We start from the raw sequence: 27,376 nt of genomic DNA on the forward strand, positions 1-27,376 counted from the left end.
GACCTGGCCCTAGTCATCCTTGTGGCTCTGGACGAAGATACTGGTATCGCGAGCTACTCAGCATGTCAGTCGATCCCCAGATTTGTCTGCCTCTTCAGGAGGACCTTCTTTCGCAGCAACAGGGGACGGTCCTCTGCATGAACCTGTCCAGTCTCCACCTACATGCCTGGAGATTGAGCGGCGAGAGCTGAAGTCTGTGATGTGATTCTGGCAGCCAGGCGTCCCTCCACAAAATCTGTATACGTCTGCAGGTGGAATACATTTGTGGCATGGTGCACAGCAAAGGCTGTGGATCCACTTTCTGCCCCTCTTTCAGAGGTTCTCCTCTTTCTTCTTTCTCTTGCCCAGCAGGGCTCTGCTATGGGCACTATCAAAGGCTACTTCTCTGCCATTTTAGCCTTCTTGGAGTTTCCTGGTCAGCCTTCTCTTTTCAAGTCCCCTGTTGCAAATAGGTTCTTGAAAGGCATCACACACGTTTCCTCCTGTTCCTTTCGTGATGCCTCAGTGGAACTTGAACCTTGTTCTAACCTATTTGATGTGCGCTCCTTTCGAGCCACTTCACAATTGCCCTCTTCGTCTTCTGACTCTTAAGACTGCATTCCTGGTTGCCATCACCTCTGCCAGGAAAATGAGTGAGCTCCAGGCTCTATCTCCTAAACCTCCTTTCCTCTCTGTCCATCCAGACAAAGTTGTCTTGAGAACTCGTCCTTCTTTCATGCCCAAGGTAGTCACAGCCTTTCACATCGTGCAGTCCATCACCTTGCCCACCTTCTTTCCGCCTCCGCATCCCTCGAAAGAGGAAGAGAGGCTCCACCGTCTGGACCCAAAATGTGCGCTCTCCTTCTATCTAGATCCCACACACCAATTTCGGGTGGACGACCAGATCTTTGTTGGTTACGTGGGCGCTAAGAAGGGACGGGCGGTGCACAAACGGCTCATCTCTCGGTGGGTCGTCTTGTGCATCAAGGTTTGCTACTCCTTAGCTAAGAAGGAGCCTCCAGTTGGGCTGTGGACCATTCCACTCGGGCCACGGCGGCTACTACTGCCCTTGGTCGGGGAGTCCCCTTGCAGGACAGCTGCCAGGCAGCTACGTGGGCCTCGCTGCACACGTTTGCTAGACACTACTGCCTGGACAGCCAAGTCCGGAGAGATTGCTTTTTCAGCCGTTCCGTTCTCCAGGACTTTCTGGTGTGATCTTGGTTCGCAGACCCACAACCGGGGTTGGTATTGCTGGGGTGTCTATTCTAAGGTAAGGAATCTAACACTAAACTGTTTCTTACAGATGCACAAGTTACTTACCTTCGTTAACTATATATCTGTAAGAAACAGTAGTTAGTGTTAGATTTCCTACCGCCCCACCCATCCTCCCTGTTCTGGGAACCGATATCTAGGTTTAAGGTATCTCCCTTTGAGGGCCCTAGTTTTATGGCACCAGTGTCGGTCTCTGGCATTGCTCTGCGTTCCTGGCGCGAAAAGCTATGTACAAGAACTGACGTCAGAGCGAGAGGGCGGCGTCTAAGTGCTCAGACGACGTCATCCCGGCGATCACGACACCGACGACGGACACGGAGCTGCAGATGACGCCTACCGACACGCAGGGGTACTGCTACGCAAAACTTTCTGGATCCAGTCTGACGCCTGGGGATAATCTAAGGTAAGGAATCTAACACTAACTACTGTTTCTTACAAATATATCGTTACCGTAGGTAAGCAACTTGTGCAATGTAACGTTTATCTTTTAATTCAAGACGTTGTATACGGCTGACCTGAGATGGGTTGTAGGCGACAAGCTGTGTTCCTCAACGGTCTAGTTGCTCCATGAATCATAAACTCTGCTTTTTATGTCTTGTTCGTGAACTCGCCGGCCCACAGGAGTTCAAGTGTACATAAACAAAATTATTTATTATATGTCCCAGTGTTTCTTGCCATAACTATCCAAGCAATGCTCTCTTTTGGCCAACATAGCAGTTAAGTTACTACCTACAGATACAACCTTGCTTTGCTTGATCATACATAGAGAAATTCGCCAAACATGTCATGTATTTTTTCAAAAGATTGGCTCTTACTTTGTAGTTTTAATTTCTCATCTTGATTAGCCAGACTTAAAAACTTAGCTGTCTTTGCTTGTGCTCACTTTTACTATCTTTCTAGAATAGTTAAAAAGCACATAACTGCATTAGATGGTTGTGTTTCCCTTAGTATCTTACGAAGCAATTTCACCCATAAAGATTAATCTTAAACATTGACATCAAGGAGCCCCAGTTCTAAGGGAGGCCTTCCTTTACAGTGGCTTTAGGCTGTTTTTCCAGCAGCACCCTAAAAACATTTCAAGTCAAAATTATTCTCAAATGTAAGACAAGCAGCATCATGTAATACTATCGGTAAGGCCTTCTGTTTAATTGAAAGTCTACAATATACCCTTCTTACAACAAAAAATGTCTGGGTGTGGGACCGGGGGGCGCACATTGCTTTTAAAGCATTTTAAATGGTCATTTCTCAGTGTATTCCCCAGGTATTTCTTTTTCTTTAACATAAATACCAAGTATTTGTATTGGTGATGGAGCATGGTCTCGCCAAGCAGCAAGCTGGCCGCTCTTTGAGAGTGTTGTGCCGGCCGAGCGTAATATCCTTCATCATCCGGCTGTTCCTGGGGCGCCTGACACCAGCAAACATTGGTGCAGCCCTGTGATACATTATGGACCTGGCTGATATTCCCTGCGGGTTTTGACCCCCTACCCCCAGTACTTGTACAGACAATTGCGTGGCTGAGACTACCAGTGGCCTGGTGTGGAGGCTGTGAAGGGGGTAGATGTGCCAGAGTTGCCTAGATGTGGGGCACCTCCTGACTGCTGTAGACCCTCTGTGACTTTGGAGGCTGCCGGCCCAGTGGCCGGCTGATCTTCGGCCTAGACCACACTGTGGAGGGTGGCCATGGCTTGCCGTGGTTGCACTGCCTGGGGTACGGCACCACTGAGGAGAGAAGGAGAAGTGCCGCAAGGGCAGCGGCTTCTATGGGGCTGCTGACAGGGGCCCTAGTGACTGTTGGGACAAACTGGTGGGTGTGGTGCCCTCTCTGCCTTTTGGGGGGGAACAATACATTGAATGGTAACCACCCCAGCCTGCCATTCCTTAGATTGTCCATTGCATGAACTGTCGAGACTCCGGGGTACACGTGGGGGTGTTTGTGCGATCTTCGACTGCTGGAGCCAGAGCTGCCTTGTGAACTGACACCTGCAGCCTTGGTTAAAAAAAGGGTTCTGACACCAAAGTTCAGATCGGGGGCATCAAAACACTGCACTGCTAGTGGCTCATCTTTGCTTCACATGCTGGATCTCATCCCCATGACCAGAGTCCAGTTCTACTGACATCTTGATTTGCCAACTATGATGTCCTCGTTGCTGTGTAGGACTGCGGAGGTGGAGCCATGTTATATTACACCCCAAAGAGCTACTATACCCGAAGGGGAGTTGCCCACCACATTTGCCACCATAACTCGCTGCCTTCCTGTGACCTTTACGTGCTACGAATATCAGGCTTTTGCTTGGGCGCGGAGTCCGCTTGTGCCCCTCGTGGAGGTGGTTCCCTGGGGAGTGGTTGGGCTCCGCGGCCTTCATAGTAACTGCTTAACCTTCTTACACCACTATTTGCATTCTGCCTGTAGGAATCGGCCCCTTCACGCTTTCTTTGAACACCAGACCTCGATTCTGCTAGCCACACACTGATCACGTCTCATTCATTACATCCTGGGTAAGCACGACACCAAACTCTCCTTTGAAACCAGACGCCTTACCCATCATGCTGACCAAAACCATGATTCTGAGTCTACTGTAGCGCAGATTGGGGAGGGAACCACGCAAGACGAGGATTTTCGTGCAATACTAATGAACGTAAAATCCAGCTTGAAAACCATTGACTTCAAATCTGATCTCCTTACAGGCTCACTAAATCACGTGAAGCAACGTGTCAACAAACCCGAAACTAGACTAGACCAACTAAATAAATAGGATTTCAGATGTGGACGATCTCCATGCGGAATCAAAAGAACATTTTCTGCAGATGGATAAAGTGCTGGACATTTTTAAGGCCAAGAACGAAGACCTAGAAGCCATCTCCAGATGCAAAAACCTCTGCATAACTGGAATTTCTGAAATCACAGCTATATCAAAGATGGAGGACTATGTGGAAACCCTGCTGCATGAACTGTTTTTTTTCTCCAAAACAAATTTTATTTAATTTCTAGAATTCTGTTGTCCTGTGGACTACATCTTTACCTGTGGGTATGTTGGTAGCAGAAGGGACCACTCGGACAAAAATGTGGTTTTGTTTTAATGCTCTGGGGTACTTTATTGTGGTTTCAAGAAGTCAGATAGGGAAGTCAGTACTTTCAATGAGGTAGTCCAAAGGCGTCTTTTTCAGGGGATTTAGCGTCTCCTCCTTGGCGCCCGCACTCCTCGGGTTTTTCCTCTCAGGACCAATAAACAAAAGAAAGGAACCAATATTAGTGCTCGGTATAGACCAGGAACGGGAAGTGAAGGACATGCACCAGAGTACAACGTAATGTGTAGGAGGGGGGGAGAACCGACACCAGGAAAGAAAGGGGAGAGAGTCGGGGTGCAGGGCCTCACCGAACAGCTCAGCCTACCCTTGCACAACTCCCGACTTCACTGGTGATCCCAAGCTTTCCCTCCCCACTCCCGACTCCTCGAATAGTGGCACGCACCTGGTGCAGCCACGTCCCTCCAGGGCCGTGGCAGAGCGCAGCGTCCTCTGGTCATTCTACTGTGGTTCCAGGCTCCTTGCTTCCAGCTCCTCTCGTGTCTTCGGTCGTCCAGGCTCCCTCAGCTGCCTCCTTCCGGTCGATGACACACCCCTTGCCGGACTCTTCCATCTTATGCTGCCAGCAGCTGCAGTCGTCGGTCTTCTTGGGGGGCATGGCCTTCTTCCTCCGCGGAACAGTTAAAGGGCCAGTCCAGGGAGGTGTATTGACAAACTTGGTCACCCAGATTGAAGACCGCGTCCGGTAACTGGAGGAGAGAGAGAGAGCTAGTTTGTTGCGAGGGCGATGCAGGACTCGTATCGGGGCCCGATGTTAGTGAGTTCCGACAGGGTATATATGCTTAGTGTCATATCATATAGTTATAACAATGCAACTTTACAACAATTCAAATCAATGCATTAGTACCATATCAGTAACATACGATATATCTAGATACAGACCATAGTCTAGTGATCATGTCGCACAATGTGTATCACACCCTACTTTATATGTCCGAATTTCGGAGTCAATTGCATCCGACATTGTTGTCTGATGTGGTAAGGTGAGGCCCCAGTAATCCACCCATCTCTGCCAGATTTTGAGGTGTTTTTGTGGGCTCTCGCCCAAGTAAGTTCATTCTGTATGCACCTTAATTCCTATCAGTATGGCGACTATAACAAAAACTCAAAGGGGGAAGGTGGCCACTCCTAAAATCTTGCCTAACTCCACACTTGATTGCTTTCTTCTCCTTCCCGCTAAGGCCATTGACATGGAGATCCAAGTAGCGGAACAACGGCTTCCTGGGGGGGGTGATCCATCTGTCACGACTGTCATGCATGCAGCCCAAATCAACTAAATTTGGGGGGGGGGGGGTCCTCTGCCCCATCTACATGCTACCCTTTGTTTTGCCAGTGGCAGCATATGGGTGAGAGAGCAGCTTTGATGACTGTGTGACTACAAGCGCCTCTCCTCTCCCGCGTAAGGCTAATGGGGCCCTAATTAGGCTACGAACATATTGCGTAGACAAGTTATACCAATTGGGTATTGTATTAATGCATATCTAAATGCACATTGTTCCTTGACACTGATCAGGGTGACCGATTAGGTTAACAAGGAGTGGTTAGAGGGATCATCTATCTTGGTCCGGAGGAAAAGCCTAGGGAAAGGCTTGAAACATGTAGACCAAAGAGAAGTCCACTCATTACAGTGCTTATTTCTCCGCCCCCCCCCCATTTTAATAATACCAGCTATAGGAATTAATAAAGTATAGGTTCCACATAGCCAGGTATTTTTTAAACTCACTCTTCCTTCTGACCCTTCCACTCTCACAATATCACATAGTATTACTACCCAAAAGTGCTCCCATGTCTCAGTAGGTCGTAGTACGCCCCCTCCTGCAGCCGGGCGGGAAGAACCCGATGATGTAGCATGCCACCAAGGGACCTTTTGGTGGGTGAGGGTTATTTTAAGAAAACATATAATTTTCCCTTAGAAAACGTAAACATTTTCCTAGGTAATATTTGTAGCAATCACTGGGACAACTTTTTTCTAGAGGTAATTTAATGCCATAATGGATGATCAATTGCATAGGCACAGTGACTGTAAGAGTTTGCATCCACAAGCCACTGTGGTGCTGAATACGATCATCCATGACAATTGATAAGTTGACACCTGGAAACAGATGAATCCACACACCTGGGCTGGGAAGGCACCTGCATCTCAGATTTCTATAATGCCTGATCCGACTGGAATAAATTCTGGTTGGTTTTCAGAAATGTTCATACATGAACCTCATCAGCTTCTCACTTGCCACTCACCCTTTCTGATCGCGCAGCAGTTTTATTGGTGCTTCAAATCCCACAGGCATCTCCTTGTGCCTTCACATGGCGTCTTCCTGCGGGTGCGTTGCTGGATGCAGCATTCAGAGAGGAGATCCGGAGAGAAACAATAGAGTATTTCACACACAATGTAGGCTCGGTGGAATCTGCATCTACACTGTAGAAGGCATTCAAGGTGGTGGTGAGAGGCTCTTGTATTGCAAAACAATCCTGGGTACTGAAGACCCTCTGGGGAACATTGACTGGGCTTGAGAGGGACATTCGAAATCTTGAGGAACAATAATACTATTCCAATGACACTGATACTCTGGCCAAGATTAAGGACAAGCTTTCAAAAATCCAGGAGGAAGCCCTTCGTGAAACTCGCTTTCTACATCAGCACACTCAAGCTCGACGATATGGAGAGGGTGACTGCCCGCGTAAAACTCTTGCTACCCTCCTGTGAGCTTCCAGAACTTTTGCTTATGTTACTGAACTACTTGATACAGAGTCCTAACCGGTTTGCTCCTCATTGGAACTGCTAGATGTCATGTCAAAGATATTTAGGTACCATTTACATCTTGGCTCCGACAACGGGATGCTGAGTCGCCTGCATCAGCACTAATGCCATATATGTCATACCTTTTCGAAGACTCTTCAGTTTGCCGCTCAGGTGGGGGAGAGTGAATCTGGCTATCCAAAATATTTATCTGCAGCACCACTGAGAAGTTTTTATTGCAATTCATGGCCTGATTAACAACATCCCTTCATGCAATGTCTGGTACACTCTGTTCTTTTTGCAACTTCCAACGCATATTCTTTTCATTGGATTATGACAACGTGGTAAGATTTCACTGTTATTGTCCCCGCTATCCCCCCCTTCTGTCGACCCTCCCACCCCCCAATGTTTTTCCTTGATTTTTTTTTCTTCTTTATTCAATTCAAAATCAGCTTTATTCGGTTGAAGCAAACAATCATAAAAGCACACAAATTATACATAACAAACGGTTCATTATCAAGATAAAAACATGTACATCCAGATTCAACAACAGAGCGTGTATAATCGTACTACTCTTACTGGGTACCGATAGTAAAAATAATTAGAGTGAAAGTGCATAGGTATGGCATAATTCTTCGCCTCATGTAAACAATTTGACATTAGTAACTGTTAAGAACAATAGACATTAACATTGTTAGAACAGTAAATACATTATAAGTTTACTCAAATAACAGATAAAAGCTAATAAAAACAGACACAATCCCAGTATAATAGGCCTCCAATTTTGCTGTGACATGATTACATAATTAGAAACTGAATAATGTATATGATATAAAGTGCAAAGTGCATAGGCCATCCTGTCCACCTCTGGCTTTATAACAATTTAAAAAGAAATGGAAATTCATTAAAACACCATACTGTTTCTGGCCTTGATTGAACTAAGGATACATTATTAGAAACCAAGTATTATCTATACTACTATTATAAAGGAAGAACTTTGAAACTTTGAGGCGGGTAAACTCGGGAACCACAGCGCCAATCCACACACCCGATACATCATTGTAATCGTCAGGGTGTGCAGATGGACATAGGCTATATAAACGTAATAAATATACGTAATTTCAAAAATTTACCCCCCAAAAAAAGTAGTCCCTTGGAAGAAGCGCCGGCCGTGACGTGCGTGCTGACGTTAGGAGCGCAGGGAGGAGCGGCGTACAGGAGCGCGAAGAGGACCGGTGGACATGAGCGCGGGGAGGAACGGTAAGGAGCGGCGGACAGGCGGTGAGGAGCGGTGGACAGGCGGTGAGGAGCGACGGACAGGCGGTGAGGAGCGGCGGACAGGCGGTGAGGAGCGGCGGACAGGCGGTGAGGATTTATTTAGGAGCGGTGAGCGGTGGCACAATACAAAAGCAAATGTTACATTAAATGAAGCAAAAATGACAATCGTGAGCCAACAAAATAAAAGAGGAAGCAAACGGTGCATTACAAAAGTGAGCCAAACGGTGCATTACAGGAGGAAAAAGTGACGTATGCAGGTTACAAAAGCGTACAAAGTAAGCAAACGTTACTTTAAATCAAGCAAAGATGACAATCGTGAGCCAACAAAATACGAGAGGAAGCAAACGGTGCATTACAAAAGTGAGCCAAACGGTGCATTACAGGAGGAAAAAGTGACGTGTGCAGGTTACAAAAGCGTACAAAGTAAACAGAGGTATAATACTGCGTTACAGGAGGAAAAAGTGACGTGTGCAGGTTACAAAAGCGTACAAAGTAAACATAGAGGTATAATATTGCAATATATGGAGGAAGGCTCCGGGGGACCCACGGACAACGTCGGGCCGGGCGGGGGCCCTAAAGTCTAATTGCTCCCGCACAACGTCGGAACGGGCTGCTAGTATGCAATATAAAGTGCAAAGTGTATTAAGCATCCTGTCCACCTCTGGCTTTATGACAGTTTAAAAAGAGAAAGAAATACATTAAAACACCATACTCTTTCTAGCCTTAATTGAGCTAAGGATAAATGTAGCAGCAACAAAACAAATCCCCGGTTCTTCCATGGCAAGTAATAGTGACATAGCAGCTTTTAAAGTTCTAACCCCATATTTTGTAAAACGTGGTTTGAGGAACACAATTCTAAAAGGCACAAACAAGTCACATAAAAGTAGGAAGTGCATGGTGCTCTGTTTAGAAGTCCCATCACAGGGACATGGGGAGGAGGAATGCTCTTTCATTATTGGAAACCAACCAAATGGTGCACTAAACCTACCTCGTTCTGATCAGGACAAAACGATGGGAAGATCTCGTAACAAAGGAAAGGTACCCCTGAAAACCGGACGTATCAGTGTACATATGGTAAAACTGATACGTATTCTGTTTCCTGACTATTACCTTCCTCGTTTCAATCCTATGGGATAAAAAAGTTCCTTTCAGCTCCTGTTTAGACAGTGATGGTAAATCGTTAATGTTCCCCAAAATCGAACTGTCGAATATGTCACCGTAGGATTTAATTAAATAACTAAAGCCAAGGTATCTTTGTACTATTGTCCAATCTCAGACAATCATTAACAATGGCCTTTGTAAAAGAGGTTTCCTCCTTAGACCATATTAGTCTCCAAAGCTGCAGTGTTCTCATGGCAATTAGATCCATCAAATAATTAAGACCTACATCGCTGTGTATAAGTTCCGTAGATGCTGAGGCTGGGAGACATAAAAGCTTCTTTAAAAAAATATCCTCTTCCGTTTGTAGTTTAGCACATGGTTGGTGGCCCCAAATACCCGCCCCATATAGTGCGACCGATGTACATCTGGCTTTATAAATATCGATCATGTCTTTAATCCGCCGTTCCCCTAAGTTAAAAGCAAATTTAAAAATACCATTTATACTCCTTCTAAGTTTAACCTTAACGTTTGACCTCTCATAGTTCCATTCCCCGTCTGACGAAAAAGAAATGCCTAGGTAACAAAAGGTCTCCTCATTCTGTATCTTGTTACCCTCGACGGAAAATGTTTTCAGATTTTTTAATTTAGGGCCGCACACCATTGTGAATGTTTTGGTCTTGTTTATCAACAGCAGCCTCTTGTTGATAAAGGCGGCGAACCCATCAATTAGCTTTTGGAGGCCCACCGGTGTTCTTGATAGCAGCACGGCATCGTCTGCGTAAAGCAGAACTGGTGCCGCCTTACCCTCCACCTTCTTCTTTATTCAGCACTTTGGACACTGTTATTATGTTCTTGTTTGCATTAATAAATGCCAATAAAAAGAAAGGTATTTGTATTGGTCAACCACCTCAAGTGTCGAATTACCTTGGCTCCAATTTCACTTTTTCTATTCTTTCTAAAAATGGCAATTTGGGGGATACTTTCACAATATGAGCGGGGCTCATTAAGTTACCTGTAAAGCCCTGACAAAATCATACTTAGGACAACCTGCTCATCTCCTAATAGAAGTATGTTTCCCCACTTAATTTTGTGCACAAAAAAAACTCTGCCTGAAGCAATGCTAGGTTAAGGATTCTGATATCATAAACAGACTGGTGGCAGAACAAGTGGGATTTAGACATTGAAATGCGAGAGCAGAGTTGGACATGAGGATGGGGGAGGGGTGAAGTGCACAGAGAACAGATCCCCTTCCCCCTCTGAAACTAAAACAATGAAAAGCAATAGAGGCCTAATCATACGTATTGTACTGTGAAGCTTAGCTTATATAGCATTGGTGTGCTATACAATCAATAAAGAAAGTAAAATGGGTTTTAGGCAGTGAAATCTTGTATATAGTTTTTTCTTCACAGAATACTTGCTTGGTGCCATCAATTGTCCCACTCCATGATCGACTTCAATTGTTCTTTAGGCTCTTAACTAGGGTAACTTTTATTTGCTTTTCCAAACGAGTCTTGTCTTTCTCTCCTCAACAGATGCTTATGAGACTGCTAAGATGTTGTGTGAACAATACTATTTAGTTGCGCCTGATTTGGAAATTGAAGAATTTAATGGTAAGTTTCAAGTAGCATAAATTTTAATTCTAAAGTTAATAAAAATCGTTTATCAGTTACAGTTTGTAAAGATTTGTATTTAACAAATGTATAGTTAGTCAGATGAAAATGTTGAAATGTAATTCAATTATGCACTGATTTTGTATAATTCAACTTTGGAATACAGGTTAGACAATAAAATCTGTTTACAAAATGTGAATTTCCGATTTTCGTTCTACGATTTATTTTAACTTGTGCTTATTAAATGCCAGCCACTCTTTTTAGCAGTATCAGAAATTTGCCTACCAGAGAAAATTATCAGAAAGCAATTAGACATTTAAGCCCTGTAGATGATTTTTTTTTCATTTACATTAGTTTCCTAAATAAAAACCCAAATGTAATCATTCTATGACTCAAATATGAGCAGCTATGAGGGGAAATATTGTGCCCATCATACACAGCTCGTGTAAAACGTCTGCCAATCCATTAAATGGTCACCAGTATTGTCATCGAACCTTCAGACCATTACAAATATGTAATTAGAACTTGGAATTACCTGTTTTGTTACAATTAAGTATGCACAGTGATCAAATAATATCATGCAGCAGCAGATATGTGTTGTCATCAGATATACATTACAATTGAACTTGATTTATTGTATGTTTACATGTTTGCATAAAAACATACTAAAGATCTGTGAATTGAAGCCGGATAGCAGTTAAACCACGAGTACATAATAAGATACTAAGCTTTGGGTGTGAAGACGTGAGATGTCCCAACGTGGTACGATTGTGGCCAGCCCCACAAATTCACTGCCCTCGAAGGCCAACAGTCTTTTCTTCTCAAGGGTTTGAGAGGTCATGACGGATTTCATCATATGTGCATACTCCTTGTGCACAGGCAGTCACAGCGGGTGGAACAGAAGTGGCCCTAGTGTCCTGAATTTGGTTGCTAGTACCAGCCCTCTGTCACCAAGTGTGAAGAAAGATGAAAGTGCACTGATATCTGTGGGGCAGAGGCCTGGATCCGACAGTGCTTGGCATGGCAACCTATGGCTCACTAGGTCGTAAATCTGGCCTTTGAGGGTGGCTCCAAATGGAGTAACTAAGATATAGTTGGGTGGACTTAGAGAGTCGTTGCATCCAGTTGGGGTATTATGAAGACGATGGATTAAAAAGAAAGTCTTTCCTGAGCTATAAGAAGAGCATGGCCGCAAAGTTTCCCTTAGCCCAGTTTTATTATACGTTTGTTGTTTCCTACGTGTTTCCTTACTCCAAAACTTAAGAGAATAGATGGGTTGGATATAACTAAAAGGCAAACCTAACACAAATTGTGTTGTGTCCCAAGGGTTGACTTTAGACCACAGGACACAGTAGTAAGGTCACAGGCCTTTATTCGTGAGTACAACGAGCCACCGCTCCTCTCAGCAGAGAAGGGAGGTACCAACTGACTCTTCTTGGAAATGGCACCACAGAACACCATGACAACACATGAAGGTTCTGTATGGAACCTTAAACAAGCATAAGTAAGCACAACATATTACCTCTTTTTTTTTACATAAATACAAACAAAATTAAGTACAAAAGTGTACAGAGAAACAGAAATGAGAAATCGAAAAGGAAACAGGAGGAATGAATAAAAAATGAAGATATCTAATACATTACAATCAGCACAGAATGAACATTGTGCAAAATATGGCGATAAAGCAAATTTAGCGTAGTTTCCAAGGAAGACGTCTAGCACGAATAGACTTCCTTGACACTTGGCATGTCACTTTGGTATTAGAAATAGTTCCTGAGGATACAACAGCTGGACCAGTTGGAGAATTCCCTGCAAGCTCAACACTTCTGGAGCCATTACAATTATCCCCAGCAGATTGAACTTTCACAACTTTTGCTAGGTTCCACCAATGTCCGCCACGAACCATAACAGCACCCCCACAAACCTTCTCTACACAGACTGGTTCACCGAAGGACCTACCACCTTTCTTAACAAAGCTGGTGCTTTTAATACGAATCATGTCCCCGGGAGACACATTGACTGTCTTAACAGACTTCTTTTGATTGTACCTGTCAGACATCTTCTTTTGTGCTGTTTAACTCGAGTTTCCAGTGCATCATTGTCAACCCAACATGACACTATATCACAAACCGTTCTTAACAGCCAAGCAGGATAAAGTGCAGAAGTTGGTACTCTACATTTGAGTGATATGAACGGTGCAACTTTAGTAAGTGAATGTGGCGTAGTGCGGTAAAACCACAGCATGGATCTGACCGCACCTTCAACGTCATAACAATGACTTTTAGCCCACTTGATACATTCTACTACAACTCTGTTCATCCTCTCGACCAAACCGTTGGTTTGAGGGTGTCCAACAGAACTTCTAAAATGCTTCACGCCAGATTCACTCAAGAACACACTCATTTCCTGATTGACAAACTGCACCCCATTATCCGAGACAAGGGCCTCGGGAAATCCTTCCCTCATAAAAATTTCTTTGAGAAAAAGAATGGCATTACTGGCTGTGGGAGAAGAGCAGAACTTGACTTCAGGCAACTTGCTATGGAAATCCATAAGAACAAACGCAAAGCGTAAGTTGTGAGGAAGAAAATTGAATAAGCCAACCATATCGATGCCCACCTTAAGCCATGGCTTTGTGGGGAAAGGGATGGGCTGAAGAGGAGGAGTTACAACTTTCATCCCCATTTCTGCCCCACTACAAACAACACATTCCTTGACCCTCTCCTCTATATCCTTGTTCATGGAGGGCCACCAATAATGCAGTCTGACCCGCCTTTTTGTCATGGTTGCCCCCAGATGGCCATCATGTGCACAGTCAACCAACTTAGTACGGACATTCATGGGAGGAACACATCTACCATCTCTCATGACTACTCCGTCTTCAATGGACAACTCTTCTGCCACTTTCCAAAAAGGCTGGATAGCCGGGGACACACATCTCTCCCTGGGCCAACCTTTCACAATATATTCTTTGACATTAGCAAGACAGGAATCTTCACTCAACGCCTCTTTCCATTCAGTCTCACTGCAAGCTTTGTTTTCAACAGCATCCACAACAGCAATGAAGCAATCCTCCTTGTCTTCCTCCATATCCATAGTGTCTTCTCCACTTAAGGGAAGTCTTGACAACATGTCAGCCCTTACATTCTGCTTTCCTGGAATATGCTTTACCGTAAAATCATACTGCAGGAGTTTGGTGGTACAATGCGAGGCGTAGCATACTTGAGATGTTCTCCCCCCAGAATGTATAGCAGAGGTTTATGATCAGTTTGTATGACAAACTTCCTACCCCAAATGTATGTTCTGAATTTCTCACATGCCAAATAACATGCCAAAAGCTCATTTTCGATCACTGAATAGTTCAACTCAGGATCTCTCAGAACTCTAGAGGCATAGCTAATGGTAACCTCATTCACGCCTGCAGATTGTGTAAGCACTGCCCCAAGACCATAATTGCTAGCATCAACAGTAATGGTACAAGGAACTGCCGGATCATATGCTCTGAGAGTTTTGGTATTTACCATTTCGGATTTGACCAACTCAAAGGTTTCCTGACAGTTGCTATCCCACACAAATGAGACATTCGTCCTCAGCATATTCGACAGTACCTTCATTTTGCTAGCATAGTCAGGAATGAAACGTGAGTAAAACTCACACAACCCCAAAAAAGAACGTAACTCATCCTTATTTTTGGGACAAGGACACTCAACTACCGCTCTTACAAACCAGGTCTGGGACTTACACCATCAGCAGAAACAAGATGTCCTAGAAACTCTATCTCCCTTTTCCAGAACTCACACTTATTTTTTTTTACAACAATACCTTTTCCCTCAAAGGTGCCAAGCACAGTCCTCAGAATGTTATCATGCTCCTCTAAATGTTTTGCAAAAATGAGTACATCATCTTGAAAGATGACAACGCCCTTCACATCTCGTAGCACTGACTGCATGACTCTTTGGAACACCGAAGCCGCGGACGCGAGACCAAACGGCATCCTACAAAATTGGAAAGAGCCAAAAGGAGAATTAAAAGCAGTATAATGACGTGATTCATCCTCCAACAAGATTTGATAGTATGCATATGCTAAATCAATCTTGGAGAACCATTGAGCATCCCTCAATTCCTCTAACAAATCACCAATTTTGGGAAGCTGATGGGCATCAACCCAAATCTCTTTGTTAAGGCTTCTCAGATCGATGCACAAACGGATCTCGCCATTTCGTTTTCGTGCGATCACCTATGGACTTAACCATAAACTAGATTTCACTGGCTCAATGATCCCAGACTTCTCCAATCTGTCTAATTCCAATTTGAGATCACCCCTGAGGCTAAATGGGACTGATCTGACCTTGTGCTTTACAGGCACCGCATCCTTTTTAATTTTGATCTTGTGCTTGAAACCTGCAATTTTTCCAAGAGTGTCAGAAAACACTTTTGGAAATTCTCGTTCTAAACAGAGAGACTCAGGCATAACTTGTACAACTAAGAATTTTTCACTTGTACCAGGCCTCAGCACCATGCCAAAAAGACCTTGGTGATACCAACCAAGGATGTTCAAGCCGCGAACAGCAACATAGATTTTACCCTGAATCTTTCGACCTTTAAACTCCAACACATCCTCAATGTAGCCTTCCAAGTCTATTTTGCGTCCCTCATATGAAACAGATGCCCTGTCAGCAGAAAAAAGTGTTCTGTCACACCAAGATTTCCTGAAGAGTTCGTATGTGATCATAGTCATGCGTGCGCCGGAGTCCACCAACAACTTCAAGTACACATCGCCCACCAACACATCAACATAAGGATCAACACATTCAGAGGGGTCACCAGTAACAATAACATCATCTGTGACAGTGACGATCATGTCTTGAAATCTTATACAATATCACTATCACACAACTGTTCATTCTTCACTGCACATTTGACTTTCTCACCCTTGTTTACACTAGATTGACAGACTTTGGCCAAATGTCCAATCCTTCCACACTGGTGACATTTGGCATTCTTACCGGGACAGAATCTGTTGTCATTACCATGTGGAGGGTAACCACACCTGTAACAGATATTTTTCTTTTGAAACATTCCTTTCTCATTTCGTTTTTCCTTTCGTAAGATGCTGCTAATAGCATTGGCAGAGGCAACAGCATTGACCGTTCCCTTTGAAGTAGCACTCACACTCAACTCCTTAATTGAATTCTGTGCCGATTCGCCACTTTTCGCCACTTTAATGGCCTCTTCAAGACTGGGATTACCCATTGTACGCAACTTTTGCTGAATTTGCTTGTCAAAACAGTGTGCAGTGAACTGGTCCCTTACCAATTGGTCACGGTACTCTCCCAATTGACCCTCAGTATACAGTTTACGCAACACACTCAAATATGTATCAACATTCTCACTCTGAAGTTGCGCACGCTTAAAAAATGTGTGCCTCAAAACAACTAAACTAGGTTGCACATCGAATTTGATTACTAGTTTCTTAACTGCTTCTTGGTATTCGTCGACCACGTCTCCCTCTGCCAACAGAATGTCAGGAAGGTGTTTGAAAACCTCCCTCCCTTCAAACCCTAATGAATTGAGAAGAATAAACTTTTTCCTTTCAGCCCTGTATCTTGAAGCCCCAATGGCACCTGTATACGTTTCAAATGCATCAAACCATGGCGTTCATTGGATCAGAATGTAAGCACAACAAACTGGGAAGGCTGTAACGATCTCAGCATAAGCTCATCACAAAAATACAACACAATTTGATTCACTTTTGCAGTCCAAGAGACTAAATTAGAAAACGTGGGAAACAAATTTGAAAAGGTAGGTGTAGAACTGCATGTGATCGGGAATAAAATATAGTGAATTAAGAGTTTTGAAAAGTATTATTGTGCAAAAAACGCATTTGCCAAGTTTCATAACTATGCAGTGGTTTTCATTCTGCAATTGAAAGTGAATGTGGAGCAGTTGAACAGCATGTATATGTGTATAGATAGGAGGGTCCAATGGCTACTGGAATGCTTGAATGTACACATTTGAATAACATTATGGTGGAAATAATGCCCAGATTAAAATGTTCAGAGGACCTTCACATTCCTGTTATCCTTCACAGTTCTTACGGGATCCCAGAACTAAAGGGAAAATCAGGATAGTAGGAATGCTGTATATCTTGTGAGACCTTCAGCAAAGTGACAGTTTCCTCAAAACAGTAACACCTAAAGAGTTGTGACAAGAGGACCACAGCTTTTCTCAGATCCGAACCCTTCATCGAAGAGTACGTGGATGGAGTTTCGGGTCATGAGAAAAACTCTGGGGACAGGGTGTGGCTCGGCCAGCCTAGATGGAGGGCGCGATCAGTAGGCCAAACATTTTTGACCCACGGATCCCTTGACCTGTTGCCCATTGGCCACTGCTCCTCACTGTTACTTTTTTTGCAGGGGGGGATTTATTACATTTGTCCCTGAAAATAATTGAGATTAAAGTATTATAATCATATACGCAGGGTGTTTAATATTACTAAGGTGGCGCCTCTAATCAAATATTTCTAGTTACACTTTTTGCCCATGCATTTTTTTAGAGAACCCTGTCAAACATTTTCATCCCAGTTACAGTACTAGATAGCACCCCTATGCATGTAGGCCCCATTGACAAAGTGTTTCTGCACCTGAAGAACATTTACATGCACTTCCATTTCTACCCATGTCTTACGTGCAAACACACTGGTGTCAGCAGGGTGACTCCCGACTTTTTAAATCAAATATTGCTTGATTTTAGCTGTCTCCTCTCTAAAATTGCCTCCAATTCAACGCAAGCCAAAATAATTTCCTCAGATTTTTACTTTTTTAAACATTCCCTCTTTCTTGCTTCCAAATGTTGGCATTATGCCGTATATGGTGTTTTACTTCCTTATGCTCATGGAGAGAGCAGGCATGTCTGGAAATGTGTGTGTACTGAAGTACCTATTGTTCAAGTTCACATGTCAATACTTAATAACATTTAGGGCCCGATTAGGATGTGGGGCGGAAAACCTCCAACCAGTTGTTGGAGGCTTTCTGCCTGACATCATAGGTTTCCATCTGACTGCCGTTTTACGATGACGTGGTTGGAGGAAAATCTGTTGGGGGGACTCTGATGCACTTCGAACAGGCTCAAGGAGCATCAGAAAGCCTCAGAACCCCTAATGATGGCGGTGCCAGTCTCGGCTCTGCCGTGCGGATTATGATGACACTTTCCGACATGGGAAGGCTTGCGGAAAGTGTCATTTGGGGCCCCTAGCAGGGCCCCTGTTCCTCTGCAGCCTGCGATATGAGGACTGGGGGGCATCTATGGTGCCCCCCTAAACATCCCTCCTCCATGTGGCCGGCACCGCATGGTGCCTGCCACACGGTGCAGGGATATTTGACAACAACCATTTTTCAATGGTAGCTTGTGCTGCAGGCCTTTTCCACCTGCCGCACAAGCTGCCATTGAAAAATGGATGTTTCTTCCAAATTGTGTGGCCGGAACCGCCGATGTATGGTCGGGCGGGTCCAGACCGTAACGGTGTCCGCCTGACATCGTAATGAGCCCCTTAGTGTGTTTGAGAGACAGGACAACTTTCTTTCCTGCTAACTTGCATTGGTGTAAAATGCATTTAGAAAGAAACAAAACTAGCTCTTGCTTTGGGAGTGTTAGAACGTGTGGATCCAGTGAAATGTAGAAGTCATCACCCTCGACATGCCATCAATTAAGCACTATGTTTCCAGCTTTAGGCATGTCACCTACAAATCACTGACATCATGCATTTAAGTCTTATTAGTTTAACTGAAGCCAACAAACCCTTCAACATTAAATGCAATAAAGTGCTTGGTGCGCGGCTCCACTGGCGAGTTTTGGCGGCACACTAGGGAGCCACGGCACACAGATTGGGAACCACTGCTGTAGCGCTCCGCCAGACAGCAAGACTATTGACCTTCATCTGAACCACACAGCACTGATTGCTAGCCCTCTGGCTTCTGTCACCTGTCTGGGGTCTCTCTCTCCCTGCCGGATGCCTGTGGACTGATCCCAGTGGTGGTGGTGTGCTGGGTTCCCCCAGCGAGCAGCAACAACGTCCAACATGGTGGCACAGCATGGGTCCTCAGAGAGACGGGGCTGACTGGGCCCCACTGAGGACAGGGCTCCAGTTGTGATGCCACTTCTCAGTCGCCTCTGACTGGCGTTCTATCCTGCGGCTGGTGCCTGAGCACTGGAGGAAGGGCCCTTACTTCCTGGGCCGCAACATCGAGGTGGGGCAGGAGGCCCTATAGTTCTCCACTACAAAGGGTCCTGGAGCTGGAGAGTCCCCCTGGGAAGCGGGGGAGGCCAGCCTCTGAGAGCCACTGCGGAGGACAGCTGGACTCAAGGCCTTGAGTCCCGTGCCACGCTGACTACGCGGGCGGATGAGTACCAGATCACCGGGGAGGCGGAGGTAGCTTAGGGGCCTGCCTTGCTGCACAGGGCCTGGAATTGGCCATTTGTAGGTGAGCGGCGGCGCGATCAGGGGGGTTCACAGGCTGAGGCAGAGAAGAGACCCCCCACTGTGCTGCCACCCAGACAGTCAGCCTTTAGGCCTCTGGTTGGAGTGTAAAGCCCCGTTGGATATCACACTTCCCCCACTCGCTGGCCTGTAGTAGCTGTGGCGCGGCCGGGCGGGGGGGGAGGGGTTTGGCACAGCGGTCGAGGCGCGCGTGCACCCCCCCGCGCCCAGGAGCGAGGTGGGAGGGAGCAACTGCATAGAGCCACAAAACAAAAGAACGTGAGGGCTGGGGAAGAGAGGCAGCGTGGGCAAACTGGACTACAAACTTGTGAGCCGGACGGCCCCCCATGCTGTTTAACCTGGCCGGTCACTGGCAACTGGACCTGCCTATAGAGTGTGACAGACCTTGTGCCTCACCACTCCCCCTTGAACACACACACACCTGCAAAGGCTACAAAGTGAGAGCAGAGGGGGGACACCCTTGCTGGCCACACACCTATCACAGGCGACAACTCTGTGCCTCAATCGAGGCGCACCCCTCCCATCTCCAGGCCAGCATTTTAGGGGATGACCTCTCTGCCACCGGGCCCCGCTGGGTCTATACCACTACTATTGGTTCATCTGGGGAACTCCCCCCACCCTAGCGCTGTGGAACTGGTTTGCTTGTGCTCCCCCAGGGTCCCTTGAAATAGCCACTGCATCAAGCAATGTCACAGAGACGCTTATCTACGCTCAAGTCAGGTAACCCCTTCCCTATCAGACGCGGCAGAGGCTTTGCGTCACACTACTTCTGTGAACTGGGGAGGTCCCAGGGAAAGGGCCCTCGACTTGCTCGCCCGCTCCTGACCCCTGATCCCCTTGGAGCTCCTGGAACGGGGCCGACCAGCACTGAGGAGATGGGGAAGCTGCAGTTGGCCTCTAGGAGTCGGCTCACGGCCCGACAGGCCCGCAAGCAGAAGTGACTGGCATCCAACGGGAAGAGAACAGTTCCTCCCATGCCATGTCAGAGAAACTGGACAGGGCCTTGGTGGCCATCGAACACTCCCGCTTCACGATTGATATTGGGGTTGATTCTCCCTTCACCACACCTTGGTGTTCTATTTATCTAGTTAGTGCCCCGTATAGGTAAGAAGAATATGCACAGAGCCAAGGAAAACAAGGGTAGGATGAGAGGGTAATGGGGTATTTTAAGTGCAGAGGATATAAGAAAATGAAAGGTGCACAACTCTTAAATCAGAGGTCAATTACTCGCAGTGTTCTTTGTCATAGAGTGGCGTGTATCTCAACAAGAGGAGTCACAGTAGCATTTAATACTCTCCTGTTCACTCCCTTTCTCCCCCTTTGTACTCCCTCCCGCTTCTTCCCTCCCCCTCCGTTTCTCAGCAACCCCGAGCCGTAAGTACTCACCGGCTCCGCCGTAACTTTCCTGAGTTACAGCCGCTCCCCAGCATCCTCCGGACACCACCATTCCTCGTACCAGCTTTCCTCGCCTACTTCTGGGTTCCCTGGTGCTCTGGCTTCCGGTAGGTCAGGTCCCGTGTCTTCTCCCGCGGGTCCCGCGTCTTCTCTTCTTCTCTCGGGTCCCGCGTCTTCTCTGCTTCTTTCGGGTCCCGCGTCTTCTCGCTCGTCCACTCCACCTCGGCGTCTTCCTCCTTCTGCCCAAATGCTTTCCGCGCCTCCTTTTTCAATCCGCCTGTCTATTATTGGTCCATGGTTTTCTCTTCCGGTTTGCGGAGGCGGTGCTTCCGGGTTGTGCCTGTCCACGCGCTCCTGTGGAAATAGATGAGAGGAGTATGGATGGTGTTGCGGAGGCAGCACCAGCGATTGTGAGCCCCCCCTTGATGCTGGTCCGGTAAGCGTCCTTCCCCTCACTGAATCCTCCTCACATCCCCTTTCCCTTGCTGTCTTTCTTTTAGGGTTTGAATCCTGACGATATCTAGACAAATAATCTGCATTCCCTTGCTCTTGCCCTTTTCTATGTTTAGTATGGAATCTATATGGTTGTAAGGAGAGAAACCATCTCAGTACCCTCTCGTTATGACCCTTGTTTCTTGCTAACCATTCTAATGGTGCGTGATCGGTGAAAAGGGTGAATTCTCTTCCTTCTAGATAGTACCTTAAGGTCTCTATAGCCCACTTGATAGCGAGGGCCTCTTTCTCAATTGTAGCATAATTCTTCTCTCGTGGAAAGAGCTTACGGCTAATGTACAAAATTGGCTTTTCTCCTTGTGAGGTGTCTTGGGATAAAACAGCTCCTAGACCTTGATCTGAGGCGTCTGTTTGCAAAATAAAGGGTCTGGAATAGTCAGGGCTGATCAGGACAGACTCAGAAGTTAGGGATTTGTTTAGGGACTCAAAGGAGTGCCTCACTTCAGTAGAAGGAGATTGTAATATTGCTTCTGTTCTGCTGTTTTTCTGTAATAGATCGGTAGTGGGGCTGCCATTTGTGAAAACCTAGGGATAAACCTTCTATAATACCCTAACAGCCCAAGAAAGGCTCTTACATCCGTTTTGGTTTTTGGAAAAGGTATCTTTGAAATGGCCGATAATTTGGACGTCTCTGGTCTTATGACTCCTTCTCCTAATAGGTATCCTAAGTACCTAACCGTTTGAGCAGCCAAATGACTCTTGGCAGGATTGATTTTCAACCCATGTGATCCTAATGTTTGAATGACTTGGGAGAGATGTGACAAATGTTGGTCCCATGTATCGCTATATATCACAATATCATCGATATATGCCCCAGCGAAAGTATCAAGAGGTCTCAATATCATGTTCATGGCTCTTTGGAATGTTGCCGGCGCCCCATGTAAGCCAAAAGGTAACATCTTAAACTGGTATAAACCATCAGGGGTTGAGAAGGCCGTTTTTTCCAGGTAGGAGGCCCAAAGACAGCAACCAGTTTCACCGATGTATGTTGTCTTTGAGCCTCCTACGAAATCCCTGAGGAAGGGTCGAGTTGGACCTGAAATGCCTTGGGTTTACAAGTTTCTGGAAATTAATGTTTGGTGCATCTGAGAATACAAGATGCTAGAAGAACTTGTACATAAAGAACAAATGAAGAATAAAACTTGATGATTAATCAACAAAGATTGATGTGAATATTATTTGGATATTGATATGAGGAGAAACATCATGTTTCAATATAAAAGTGCTCACATCTAAGGGAATGTAAATGTAAATGTAGTTGAGCTTATATAGCGCACAGCTACCCACAGTGGGTTTCCCGGCGCTTGCTTAGGGAACCCTTCCTGGTATTCCCCTGTGAGATAGCAGGGTATCCACAAGGTGAAAGTCAGGCATCCCGCCGCGAGGGGCCGTTGTGGAGATTAAGCAAGCTATTGCCCAGAGTCGCAGAGTGAGAACCCGTGAGTCGAGGAGGCACCGGGGCGAGAATTATCAAGTCCGTGGAATTTTTAGCCCAAGACCCGCCGAGGCGGGGAATTGAACCCTGGTCCAGGACCGATCTCAGCTTCCGGGTCTGCTGCCTCTAACCCCTGAGCCACACTTCTCCACAAGGAGGGAGGGAAAGGAGGTCCTGACCCATACAGATTTGTATTATATAGTGCGCCGCACAGCTCAGATGCAGCCATTCTGGATTACTTTTTGTCCGGTGTCATGCTCCAGTGAATCTCTGCTGCCACGAGAACAGCTTTTATTGTGGACATTACGGCTGCGTATGTAAAACAGATGATCCACTCTTGGGCTGGACGGGTTGCCTCTGGAATATTTCCACAAATTCTCGGCCCTCCTATCCCCCAGGCTGGCAGCCATGTATGTGGCGGCAGTGGAAGGAAGGGTACTCCCTCACTCCTTGCGTGAGATCCTTCTGGTCTCTATCCCGAAACCTGACAGGGACCCCACACGACTTGCCTGCTATAGGCCAATTGCCATTCTTGGAACCAACTTTAAAATACTGAGCAGGGCGCTCGCTGCTCGGTACGACCAGCTGCTTCTAGGTCTGGTCCACCCTGACCAGAACGGATTTGTTCCCGGTCGCAGTACCTCCCAAAATCTGCATCGCCCCTTTCATATACAGGACCGGGTGCATGGTAAGTTCTCTTGGGCGGCATGCCTTAGACTTTGAAAAGGCGTTGGTCACCCCGTCCTGGTGTTATGTTTTTACTGTGCTGGCATGTCTAAGGTTAGGACCTAGGCTCTTGGCCTACATCAAACTTTTATCCTCCTATCCGTTCTCCTGGGTGCACCTCGGCCGCTTGATGTCAGCCCCTGTCCCACTCTTCTTTGCGCTCACAATGGAGATACTCGTTGTGCATCTCTGCAGAGAAGGCCAGGAATGGGGCATGCCTTTAACTGACAGGACCCACGCAGCATGACTCTACGCAGACGACTTACTCCTTAACGTACAAGACATCACAAAAGATCTGACGCCCATCTGGGTACACCGTCAGAGTTTTCTGCCATTGCGGGGTTTCGAGTTAACTTGGAGAAGCCCGTCATTTACCCACTCCACCCTGGGCAGGTCCCGCAAGAAGTGTATATCCTGGCACTTCCTGCCTTTGCTGGCAGGTTCCGGTCCCCTGTTACCTGGTGATCCCTCTCTACCACACCGCTGCCGATCTCTATAAGGGGAACCTCTGTAAGGTTCTAGCAAGCATCCGTGTCCAGATGCGCTTCTGGACCACCTTGCCTTTGGCTCCCATAGGTAAAATAGCTCTGTTTAATGTCTATACGAGGGGGACCAAAGCTGGCAGACCTTCATCCACTATTTCAGCATTGGAAGAAAGCCTAGTCAGCTGTTCGCCTCACTCTAGAGTTGCGGTGGCAGGAGATTTTAACTGTTCCTTTGAGCCTTTGAATAAAGACGACTTGGTGGGAATTGAGGATGATGACAACAAATGGGCTGTCCCCCTACTAAATTTACCTCCAGTCAAAAGATGGACGCAGTTGGTGCTCCCACTTAACGCCCTTACAATTAAGTTCGACCTGATGGCAGCTAACGGAATAACACCATCGAACAGACAGGGTGCAAACACATACAACAGAGCTAGCTGCCTGTCGGGTATCAACTATATTTTATTAGATGTGAAGCTCTGGGGATATTTGATAGACATGAGCGTGGGCACCACCACAGACATTGATCACAATCCCCTTTTCGTAATCTTGAATTCTTTGTGGGAAGTGTCTTACCATCTCGAGAGCATCTTTCCCTTAACCACCACAAGAGAGATTGTTACTTCTAATTGTAATAGATTCTTAAAATGGCGTAAGGTACCTCTGCAAGAATCTAAGAACGCTGGCATACGACAAGACCTGGCCTAAAGCACATCAGAGCTCCAGGCCGCAGCCGCTGACACAAGGGGACTGGTGGATGTCCCCACGGTCCATTCTCATACAGTGGATCGACTCAGTATATAATTCCTAGACCCCTATCTAGGCAATAAGCCCAGCTTGCCAACAAAAGGGGCCCGTTCATGGTATCGGAATGACTGCAGGCGCAAACGATTGCTCCTAGCCGAGTGGGGGAGCAATAGCCAGTGATCTAGGATCTGTGTGGGGTCAAAGCTGCACGTCCAAGCGGCAGTGTGCAGAGCAAAGAGCTGAGAACCGGAGCCGCTGTGATGCCGTGGGAGAAGGAGAAGGAAAGACGTGCTGAGTTGTGCTGCTCAGAATTGTTCTCCCGTTGCCCAGAAATTACTGTTGTGAGTGCGACCACGGACTAGCAGACTTGTCGACTTGGGACTTGCCACGGACCTGCCTGATTGCCGACTGCAGTAAGGTGGGTGCAGCTACAGTGCGGTGTGGTGTGGAGCGGTCCTGGGTTGCCTCTACTTTGCCCCTCCTGACTATTTCTGCCCCCCTTGCCCTGATCTGGAGAGTTAAAGCTGCTGCAAACAGCAGAAAACTGTGGAACCTGAGTATAGGATCCACAGGACCAATAGCGACATCTGCATCAGCTCCAGCCCCATAGGTCCCTTGCAGAGGGGGCCTTCCAACCAGTGCCAACCAGAGCCAGCCAGTGCCAACTAGTGCCCTCATAAGCACACCATAGAGCCAGAGAACCTGCATACTAGCGTACTAGTGTGCCTGAGCACAACCTACCAATAACCAGTAACCAGTAGCCAATAACCAGTCTTCCCCCCACTGGTACCAGGGGGGGCCTTGAGCACTCCTGCTCCAGTTGCAGCGCTAACTGCCTGAACTCACCTCACCTTACCCTTCCATCCACTTTTATCTATTATACCTCCCATTTCGCTCTCCTATAGCATCCTTTGCAATAAGTTCTCAAAGTTTTCAAAGCAACTACCCCCCTCCATACTCACAATTGTGGAACCTCAGCACTTGAAGCACCACGGTTACGCCACTACTGACATCACAGTCCCCAAAAGACTCTCCTTGAAAGCTACCGCAGCTCTCACCCAGCTGCCCTGAAAATCCCCAAACAGTCTAAAGGAACATTGACCATTGAATCAGGAGTCATGAGATCGGGCAGAGTAAGAAAAGCTCTAGCAAAGCCAAAACCAAACCCAAGACCACAATCTAAACCAACTAAACAAAAGAGTGAGAGCAGGAGACGTCTTAGGGGCTGTAGCCCACAGGTTCACGACCTTGAAAGTTATAAGATAAAACGTGAATAACTTGAAGACTCACAAAACAGCTCAATGGAAGACAAGGCAGACATTCCCTTAAGCAGCTCGCATCCCACTGCTTATAATAGTAGTGTATTTTTGCCCCTGGATGGTAGTACAACAGCAGAAGCAATGGACAAAGAAGCTGCGGTGAGCACATGTCCGGTGGAGCAGGACTTCTTCAAGGTAGAAGGAACATCGACAGGGAGAAACCCTTGTTTATTCCAGCCAAAAATATACACAAAGTTCTCATTCTTGAAAGATCCTGGAACAGCAATATTTTCTAAAAGTGCCAGTATAGATGGGCTGCACTCCCCTCTTTTACCACTTGCTACAAACAGTTTAGACCAAAAGCCAGATTTGCTGGCGGTGAAGGAAACCGTAGTACAAATCCACATTTCAAATAAGCCCACAATTCAAAATCAAGGATCAACTTGAGGCAAGACAAGTAGCTGAAGACTCGAAAACTTCATGTACAAACAAGGCAGGTAACTGCAAACAATTGGGACTATTGGTTCCCCAACAAAATCACCAAAAGGATAGTATTAACGATCACTTCAGCACATCACAATATAACTCTGTGGAAAGCTTAAATATAGCTCAAATGAGTACCGCACACCTTCAACAATCTAGGATAACAACTGGGGCATCACTGGAGCCAGCATCAACTTTTGCCCAGCAAGAGGGCCCAGGACACTGTTCAGAACCTCAGAACGCCCAACTCCCCAGTTATACTGCTGAGAATACTCTAGGCCAAGGACCCAGCTTCTTACCCCAACAAGCGATGTTTGACATGGGATCTGCCCCAAAGCTTCACCAAAGCCCATCATCAGCTCCAGACAAGCTGGATGATCAGAAGCCAAGGATAGAGACACTACAACCAAACAATCCCCCCTACAGATCTTATTACCTACCTTATCACCTACCAGATCGGATGACAAACTCCTTCTGGCAGACTTACCCGTTCCTTGCAAATGAAAGGGATCTACGCAATCAGTGCAAGGACAGCTTCCACAAACTGATGACCAGTCTGCCTCCAACTGCGACATGTCCTTCCTAGCCTCCCAAGAGTGGGAAGACCTAGTCGCCTCCGATACCCAAGGGCCTAGTAACCAACCAAATGGCCTACAAACAATAAGAAGCAGTTCAGGTCATAACAACAACATTTTAATTTGGGAATCATTATTAAGCTCTATGCAATACTCAACCGCGGCCTTGCAATACCAATCCCATGAAATGGATCTTTAGC

At 46.3% G+C, this 27,376-nt stretch overlaps 1 protein-coding gene across 1 annotated transcript in view; it reads left to right on the forward strand.

Annotated features, from left to right (window-relative positions):
* Nucleotides 1–27,376, forward strand: part of PDK3 (pyruvate dehydrogenase kinase 3) — a 1,374,724-nt gene that overhangs the window by 988,449 nt on the left and 358,899 nt on the right. Inside the window, exon 6 of the mRNA XM_078657800.1 lies at nucleotides 10,984–11,061. Coding sequence (XP_078513926.1) covers nucleotides 10,984–11,061 — 78 coding nt within the window. The remainder of the gene's footprint in view (nucleotides 1–10,983; nucleotides 11,062–27,376) is intronic.

Source organism: Lissotriton helveticus, chromosome 8 (genome assembly GCF_964261635.1).
Source record: "Lissotriton helveticus chromosome 8, aLisHel1.1, whole genome shotgun sequence".
Lineage (NCBI taxonomy): Eukaryota > Metazoa > Chordata > Amphibia > Caudata > Salamandridae > Lissotriton > Lissotriton helveticus.